This window comes from Nannobrachium achirus (assembly GCF_963921795.1).
Source record: "Nannobrachium achirus genome assembly, chromosome: 22".
Taxonomy (NCBI): domain Eukaryota; kingdom Metazoa; phylum Chordata; class Actinopteri; order Myctophiformes; family Myctophidae; genus Nannobrachium; species Nannobrachium achirus.
In genome coordinates, this window is record NC_137829.1 from 24,748,905 (window position 1) to 24,759,112 (window position 10,208).

Below are 10,208 nucleotides of genomic sequence, written 5' to 3' on the forward strand. Positions count from 1 at the left end.
CGTGCGTGCGTGCGTGTGTGTGTGTGTGCGCGCTCGCTCTTTTCTTTCTTTTTGTGCGGACTGGGGGGACGTGTAGGCCTGCTAGGCTTTAATAACGTGGTATGTATGATCCCAAAGGTCCACAGAAGTGGACCACTTCTGTCTCATGGTGGCGCTCTTGGTGTGCGCTCCTTACTCATGAAGCGTCGCCGAGCTCCGTGCCCTCCCCAGAATGGTTTCACCCAAACAGGTAGGCTATAATAACCACGGGTTGCTGTTGGCCATTCATACTGCTCTGAAACTGGGTAGGGGACGCATGAAATCTCCAGTAATGCGATGCCAAAGCAGATTCATAAACTGCACAACAGGCTGGAGCAGATTTGACGGCATCAAATCAAACTTCCTCAACTCACCACCCATCTTTGCTAGGAGACAAGTGTTTTTATTTTTTATTTTGTTTTATTTATTTTTTATCATTCTCATATCGGTGATACCCGAAAGTTCGAGGCAGATTTTGAGATGAATTCGACCGGATTCAACAACCTGACGGACGCCGGGCTCTTCAACAAGACTGAGGATTTCTTTTGCTGCAACTTTTCATCCGTGGTGACGGACAACGGCTCCGTGGCGACCGCTCCGGACGAGAGAAGTCTCTTCATCATGAGGGTCGTCCAGATAGCCGTGATGTGCGTGCTGTCTCTGACAGTTGTGTTTGGCATATTCTTCTTGGGTTGCAACCTTCTCATAAAGTCAGAGGGAATGATCAACTTTTTGGTGACGGACAGGAGACCGTCGAAAGAAGTGGAAGCCGTTATTGTCGGTGCCTACTGACACCACTGACTGGACCATGGCGTCAAAGTTGCGTGAAACTGTAGCCCCCGCTGTGCGGCAGCTGACGTCCCACATGGTTGTGAAGACACGGGAGAAAAGACGGTGACATATTACCCAAAAGAACGTGTTTTCTTGTTGGGTAAAATAACTTTAGAAAAATGTGTCACTATGGTGTTTATTGAATCCTGCAGCCCGCAGGTGCCATGAGGCACAGGCTGTTTTCAGTGACTTCAGTGAATATGCCAACAAACAAACAGTCTCCATGAGGTGGTGTGTTTTAAACACCTGGTCTTGTAAAGTATTCAATCACTGTTGTAATTTTGAGTATGCATTTAGTTGGAAGTACACCCTATTGTCTAGCAGCATCCTATTGTCATAGCAGTGACAAATTGGTAGTTTGTTTGCTGCTAAATCCTGTTGCATATTGCTAGAGTAATGAGGAAATGAATGTTTAACATGTGTTTTTGTATACAACATGCATTGTGTTAACCAATGTAATTTGCCTCTCCAAGTTTCCTGATTCAATTTGTAAATTATGATTGACAGCATGGGCAGTAGCTAGACAAAGCCCAGCATACCCGTGTTTCTTGGTTATAATTGGAATAAATTCATTGTATAATTAAAGCTTTTGTTTTAATTAAGTAGACCTATTTTCCTATAGTTGAAAACATACCCACATGTTCTCTTTTACACAATTCATATAATATCCAAAGACAATCCAATACCACTTAAGACGTTTGTTCTCAATTAATTATGCATATCCTACTTATACCAGCTTGTGGAACTGAATCCTAAGGCTTTTTTAAGAAGAAGAATTAGACATACCGGTATACTTTGATTGCCACAGATTACATTCATAATGTCACCAGCACATAACATGCAGTTTAAAGACAAACAAGCAAAAGAGAAAATAAAAGACAAAAACTAAAATACATTAGTTGTGCAGAAGGAAATGATGGGTTTTGTGAGATTCCAATGATTTCAGTTCAGTGTCTATTTGAGAAGACTTAAGTTATAGTAATATTCATTGCAATAAACCTGGAAATAATGTATACTGAAATAACTGCTATTACTGGTTACTGGGATCAGTTGATTCACTGAGTTTCTTACTTTTTTTTTGCCAAGGCAACTCTTGCACTGATCAAAATTTGATCTGTTAATGTATATAAAGATCGGATTCAGAAATTGACTTTTGTGTCAATATTGACAACACGGTCATTTAGAAAATGACACTTTACTTTGTCTTTATTAATTTATTTTATTTGATTTGTAAAGGATGTAGTTTTCAGTATACCAGCGTTATAGTATATCATTTTCATCTGCAGTCCCTTTAGGTAAAAATTAAAGCAATAACAAACAGTATGAAGCAAAAACTCACAACACAACACATATAGCTAATACAAAGTTACATTCAATAGTACATTGCGGTGATCCATGGAGTCATTTTGCATATTTTCTCCCTTCCTTCCGTGGAAGCATCTGCCCCTGGCTCACCTGGTCACCAAGTCCCCGGGGTAAAACTAACAGCTTCAGAAATTACTTGCCTTGTCAAGCCAGGGATGATAAAGCCGCTGCAATATTCTGCAGTCTGATTGTCCACCTGTGCTCCATACAGATTCATATTGTTTGAGTCCTCTTACACTCCCTAAAACACCACTGTCTCAATTCTTCCTGCCTCAAATCACAGTGGACAGATCAATCTGATGATTTACCACAATAGTGTATTTTATTTGACTTGAATTCCTATTACTGTGTATGATGTATTGTCACCGATGACCGCAACATGGAGGCTGTGTCGGTAACTGCTGTCTTATGCTGCTGCAAGTATTATTTGTTAAGTGTGCATTACTTACAGTAATTTGAACGCACACAGTAGTAATCACACCAGAGCAAGGAAAGTGGACTGCAGGTCACATGAAAATGACAATATGACAATTTATGCCTAATAATTTTGAGTAGTCCAATAAGTTAGCAATTATCATTGAGTTAAATTCATGTTCAGTGTAAATTTCATTTAAGTATGGGTTCAGTTATGACAATGTGCTTTTAGGCTATAGAACCATCTTATAAACAAAGCATTCCATAGAAACTTGCAACATGGTTAAATATAAAAATCACATAATGAGCATTGTGTATGTGTATGTTACCATATAAACCTAAAACATCTATGCATAGTACTATTGAGATACATTTAGGTGGCATGTATGATACATTTTTGATTCATTCTGAAACAAGCTTGAATGAAAGCCAAACCTAACATACAGGGGACCTACACACATATAAAAAGAAATAGAAGCTCACTCCCCATATTTAATTCCCCTGACGCAGGTTGTCTTCATGATGTCATGGGTATGACAGAAATTAACTAGTTCTGGTTGAAACAGGCAAACAGCAGACAATTATATTCTGCACATGGTGCTGACTGTTTCCCTGTGCACCTTGTGATTGTTTCATTAAGGAGTGCAAGGGAATAGCTTCCAGGAAGGTGTTGTGCCAGTTTAATATCCAGCAGAGAACAATTTTCTCTCTGCAGCAGCACCATTGTAAACCGTGTTTCATGGTGATATATAACACCATACTTTTTTTTTCTTCACCTGCTTGATGCACTTTTCTCAGAACGAGAAAAATAAATTGCTTCTTTTCCAACATTTTGGAGAGCCTTTATACAGGAGACCTGTAGCAACTTTTCCTCAGTTTTTATTTTTTAATGTGAAATGCACTTTAGTTCCATACTAGGTGGCAGACACTGTCAACTCAAAATTCCCTAGCGTCCCTAGATATTTAGAGGATAGCAACACCAAAAACACATCTACACCCATGGTACTCTTACGATAAATAAACTCTACCTTGCATCTCTAGTCTGAGTTGTTGATTTAAAGAGCACATTTTCCAAGACAGAGATTTCATATAATTGCTCAGAATTACAGCAGGTGCGATAACCACAGGCATTGTTCCTCTTATAAGGCACAACCAAGCTTAATGGTTTCACTTTTCAGTTCTTCGTTTGTTTTTCAACTACAAGCAGCAAGTTAAATAAAGCCTGTTCACCTAATCAGCATTTACCTGCAGTCTAGGTAGGTATTTGGTAAGCCCATTTCATACCCCACACCAGAAGCAGAAGTATATCGCTGATCAAAACAGCATAGGACTACTTTAAGCCCTATCCGTGTCTACTACATGTGAACTCCATTTCACAGACACAGCATCTGCAGGGTGTTGATTATAGACTAAAAATGGCCCCAGGTCCTGGGTTGCCTTCCGATGATTGGCTGGCTGGTAGAAGCTCAGTTGATGAACTGGATAGCTACTGAGAGCAGCAGATAGCTGCGTGGCATCTACAATCATCTGTTCACCCAGTTCACTAACACTTCTGTTCACACTCTTTTCCTCATCTGCTTTCACTCTTCTCTATTTTTCTTTCAGCCAACTGCTGCCATGTGGCACAGGAAAGGTTTTGCAAATAATTGCTCATAGCTTATAAACGATACAACACAGCCATAATTGGGGATTTATGGGATTTTATACTATTTGTTTTTATATGCCTTTATTGATTTGACAGTAGACTGACAGGAAATGGGGAGAGCGATGGGGAGTGACACGCAGCAACGGTAGTCGGGATTGGGAATCGAACCAGCGACATGCTGAGCCTAAGTGGTATTCGCCTGGACCGGTAGGCGAATACCACAGGATTTTATACTATTTTTTGTTAATTTATTTTCTTTTACAGTATTTCTTCGTGTTAAAGTGACAGCATATACATTTCATGTCCCTTGTCTCCCTCTCCCAACAGGCGGGTAATTGCAATGATGTACACTACAATAAAGATGGTGGCATATCGACGTCATGGTCATGGTCATACCCGACAGAGGGTTAGAATTTCTCAATGGAAGAGTAGGTAGACCACCTCCAACCACTGTGGACGATCTTAAAGATTGGTTAAAATAACCTTTTATTCATTAAAATAACTCCCATATTGTAGCTAATTGCAGCTGATGCATATAATGTACAGTACACCATATTGATTTTGCTTTGCTATGGCTTTCAAAGCCATGCAATTCTAGGTCTCTGACCTCAGTAGGAGCTGCGACATTATAGTGGTGGTGGCTCATAGATTTTTAAAAAGCAGACACAGGTCATGCTCTTACCAGCGAAATACAGACATTTCCATCAGGGGATCCGAGGGCAGTTGATCTAAAATAAGCATTATGTGGCATCGTGATTCTACGACAGCATCAGTAATCAGGGGGCTCAAGCTGTGATAAATCTCCATGGACTGGTTTTGGAGAATAATTCCATTACTTGTCGTCTCAGCTGGGTCCCAGCCTCAGGATGAGTCATGGCACTCGTGCACTGTTGATTGTTTCACTGTGAAATATCACAGGGATATAACATCTGAACAATCCAGTCCTACTCTTGTTAACACCTCCATAATCCCATAGCGTCTGCGTCTGTGTGTGTGTGTGTGTGTGTGTGTGTGTGTGTGTGTGTGTGTGTGTGTGCGTGTGCGTGTGCGTGTGCGTGCGCGCGTGCGTATGTGTGTGTGCGAGTGCCATATGCTGCCATAACTTTATTCAAAAATAAGCCAGCAGTAATGTAATAAATTAGAACTGTGTAGTGCCACTTCAAAATGGACTCAGTGTGATTGAAGCTAATCTAATCATTACCGATCTAAATATTGTACTGTTCTGGGCATGCTAGTCCATCATCCTCTTGTTGAAATAAAATAGATTTTATAGGGGGCTTTTATAAATGATGAAACAAACTCATTTTGTATTGAAATGATCCTCACAAAATGTACAGCCAGCTGTCTCTTTTTGTCATAATTTATTTTTTAAATATAAAATAGTACTTTGCTTTCTAAATTAGTGGCAGTAATGATGTGATATTGATCAAAAATCCATTTAAATCCTTGTTCTGGCTTTATTGACTTCGTAATCATGCATTTTTCCTTTCTATTTTTCAGAGTAATGATGATACAAACAATATTAGGCTCCTACAAGGGTAACCCCCCCCCCCCCCCCCCCCCCCAAACCAGGCAGCCCTCAAGGGCTGTGGATCTTAAGATAAACTTTAAAAGGCAGCCTTTAAATGTCATACTTGAGAATGTGAAGCCTTTTCCATGGCAGTGTTTATTCTGTGTAAACACTGACAGTTTGACTTTTAATGGATATACATTTTCTCCCATAGGGTCAGTACAGCCTAGTGAGCCTACACATCTTTCCATAATGTTTCATCATCACCTGTCACGGCCCTCAGCATTCACATTTGAAAGAGCGTACCAAGCATAGATTGACCTACATGCAACATACTCTACAAGCACCCTCTTGATCTTAATTTCCCTGAAAGTGAGAAAAGATGTAGTTAGCTTCAAATTTCAAATCAGACCATGCACTCCAGAGTGCCGTTCTGTTTTTGCATTTGGACATCCTGTATTAAAATTGGCTAATGCGTGGACAGTACCTCACAAACGTAACATGCAGACTTGGAAGGTGCACCGTTGCACCGATCTGCACCAAACTTGGCAAACACAATCAGTGTTCAGGGGTCTGGCATGAGAATAATCACATCAGGGGCCATGTGTAGCCCCCATGGGCCACGTTAGGGGCCACTGGGGACTGCAGGCACACAAGAGAATAGTAACAGAAAACAGAAAAAAAAAAATTGCACAGTGCACACATATGGGACGCTACAGAAGTGTTGCTTCAATGGCCATACATATGGCAATACAGTATATGAAAATATGCCTACAACGGGACATAACGTTTTAATTAAATTGTAAAACTGTGATACATATCATACATATCAGACAGACTATATTTCCCAAAGAGGAAATGTATAGTCTGTCCAGAAGCAGGAATAAAACATTTCTTCACCAGTGATCAAAATAAATGACCACTGGGGAGCAGAGGCATACTACATGTTGGGGTACTTATTTTTCAATAACCTATACATTATCATTTGTATTTCATTTCACGTGATACCTACTGAACATAAGACTCAATTCCGACCGCAACTCCACCTTTTTATAGTTTTCTGCACCACATTGTTTTCTGCCCTGCCACCAAGACCACTAGTGTATTGGAACATGTATTTTTCATCAAACCATTGAAAAGGTCTTCCGTTGAGGCGCTTGTGCCCGGAGCTCTTTGTGTTGAGCTCTGACAGGCTGTCTCTGTGTCTGTGAAGGCCACCAGAGGATCTCCATGCCAGCCTCACAGAGGCATTCTTTAGCTCAGTGCCATGTCAGCTCTCCTGGGGCCTGATGTGGGGAAGATATTATTCTGTTCCCAGACCGCCACCAAAGACATGAGACATGACTGTAAATGCTGCATGTTAATTGAGTGCTGAATCCCGTCAACGACACGTTTGCTGTTGATATTTGAAGCCATGTTTAAAAACACAAGCGCTTCGTGCTTGATGTGGGACTGTACGCCTCTTGAACAATCCCATCATGTGGGCGCCAATGGCCAAGTGGTTAAGACTCGCACCACGTAGCCTTTTTTACGCCTGACAGTACAGTATGTCCAGGTTTCAATTCCTGAGCCCGGCGGCGGATTTGCTGCATGTCACTCCCCGATTCTCTCTCGTTTTCCTGTGTGTTTCTCTCTCTCTCTCTCTCTCTCTCTCTCTCTCTCTCTCTCTCTCTCTCTCTCTCTCGCTTGTCCCATTGAAACAAAGGCATTCAACATCATTAAAGAGGTGTTGCCATAGTGAACATAACTCTAATAGACCCCCAGGTGTGGTTATGCAAATATGTCTTCCCTGTGTATTTTCGGTTACTTCCTGAAAGCTGAAAGCCTCCGAGTCAAAAGGGCTTATTGAAATACACTGATTTAATGACATCATAAAATCACTCCCTCCCCTTTTTACCATACAGCTGGCCACATATACAAACATAATTTTAACACTTTCTGTACACTTTTTTGAAAAAGATCTTCCTCCAAGTATAAAGAACAACAACGAAAATGTTTGTCTTAATATACAAATGTTCCTTCCCAGCATCTGTACTGAAGAGATGAACTCCTGGGTGAGCAAAGATACAGTGATGAATAGTGCTCTCTTCAGACCCAGCCGTAGAAATCGCCGGTGACAGTTCGGACCTGCCTGCCAACTAGTGGTGTCCTGGCTGTCTCCTCGGTGCACTCCTGAGCCCCCGCTGTCAGCTTCACTCCGTCACCATACCAGTAATGAACAACCTTTGGCTAAACCATCTTTTGCCATTACCCACATCCTTCTCTGATTATGCAATGGCAGGGGTCAGCAACCTTTTTGAAATGAAGTGCCATGTTTTTATTTTCTGGGTGTCAGTGTACCATGTCAACATACATTTTAATGACAAATATTTTGATTGGCAGGACATTGCTATAAGGATCATTAGACCCAGAGCAATAATCCACCCTTCTCCCCGACTCCCTCCCCAGTCAGAGTTCAGAGTTTTAATGAATGTAGAATTTACTGCAAGATGTCATTTGCTATAAATTAGCTAACTTCATTTAATTGACCACTTTTAAAAAATAATTTAATGACAAATATTTTGAAATATTTTGATTGGTAGGACATTGTTATAACGATCATTAGACCCAGAGCAATAATCCACCCTTCTCCCCGACTCCCTCCCCAGTCAGAGTTCAGAGTTTTAATGAATGTAGAATTTACTGCAAGATGTAATTTGCTATAAATTAGCTAACTTCATTTCATTGACCACTTTTAAAAAATAATTTAATGACAAATATTTTGATTGGTAGGACATTGTTGTAACGATCATTAGACCCAGAGCAATAATCCACATTTCTCCCCGACTCCCTCCCCAGTCAGAGTTCAGAGTTTTAATGAATGTAGAATTGTCTGCAAGATGTAATTTGCTATAAATTAGCTAACACTTCATTTAATTGACCACGTTTAAAAAAAGATTTGTTTTTAAAATAAAAATCCTCTCTCAGTCTCTCACACACTTCCGCGTCTGCCATTGTGCCGGTGATCACTCTCCCCTGTGCCAATGTTGGCATCAGTGCCTATAGCGGGGCAGTTAAGGAGAACAATACTTCAGTTCTGGAAAGAAGCACCAAAATTTGACAGAGTGTACCTATTGGGTCATTCTTTAGAAAAATCACATTAGACACTTAATTTTCAAAATGGCCGCCAGTTTTAAAGATGGCCGCCTTTTCGGATATGTTTTACAGTACGCCAGCCAGTTAATATCGAATTTTCATAATATTAGAGTTGTTTTGTAGGTTTTAAAACATCCTGAGTTCATTTATTACACTTTTAAAGCAGCCAGAATAACCTTTCTGACTTTTGGTTGGGGTCTTTCCTCACCTGGGACCCCCCAGACAGACCCCTGAGCCTATTTCAGTAATCGCTCTGCTCCTGCTCCAGAACAATGTTAAATTAGATCTGAAGTATGCTCTGAAATAAAAAATGACTAGTAGCAAATAACAGAGGTCTTCCACGGGGGGTCCGGGACCCCTGGGGGGGGGGGGGGGTCCTCAGAGCCACTACAGGGGGCCTGCCAAATCTCGATGAGATCCTTTATTTTTTATTTTTTTATTTGAAACTTCGAATGTTTTTATGTATCCTGGTTTTATGTATTGTACTTTGATGGTTTATTAGTATTCTCAGTATTATTTATAATGTTTTTGTGTTAAACAGTTATGGTTGACAGCTGTTACTGCAGGGATTGCAATAATGAAGGTATTGCAACATTTCGCAGAACAACATTTATATTTTATTGCACTGCACGCACACTGACCACACACACACACACACACACACACACACACACACACACACACACACACACACACACACCTTTGTTATTGTCACCCCAAAACCCTCACCTTATCCTCTTATAGAGCCCATGGTCAATTACGCCCAAAGAGATTCACTACAATACAGTAATTTCAGACATGCAGGATATATTCGTCTTCATCATCATCATCTTCAATGTCCAACCTAATATTGTTGACACAGTCTCCACCATAGCATAGAGTGAAAGGCCGGTTATTTGAGCAGCTGCACCGTCCCTTACAACCTGCTTTGCAGACACATTTGATGAGCTTAAGTACTGCCTTTGGAGCAGGGAGAGCAAGAAACCTGACTGGAATATACCCTCCACTCTCTGAATTCCATCTATTTTCTTCGATTGGTGGGAGCACAGGGCAATTTGTCAGGTATGATTTATCCTGCATTGTGACAGAGTTGGCACGGAGGTAATGTGGTAGCAGTGCAGCATGAGTTGGAGGTAGCATCTCACCTCCAAGTTCTTTGACAGAAATAGTTCCCATCTGAGTAATCCCAGGGTTGTTGGACCTTTTGAACTGTAAATATGGCATGCAAAATGTTCCGACTGCAATGTTGATGGAAGCTCAGGAGGAATGGCCAATGACCTTACCAAGGTC

General features: G+C 40.9%; 1 protein-coding gene across 1 annotated transcript; it reads left to right on the forward strand.

The window, feature by feature from the left end:
• Window positions 1–498: 498 nt before the first annotated feature.
• rprma (reprimo, TP53 dependent G2 arrest mediator candidate a) lies at window positions 499–810 on the forward strand (the record flags this gene model as incomplete). Its single annotated transcript, XM_080752692.1, has 1 exon — window positions 499–810. One exon carries the CDS (start codon window positions 499–501, stop codon window positions 808–810), a length of 312 nt encoding a protein of 103 aa, XP_080608818.1.
• Between the last annotated feature and the right edge of the window lie 9,398 nt (window positions 811–10,208).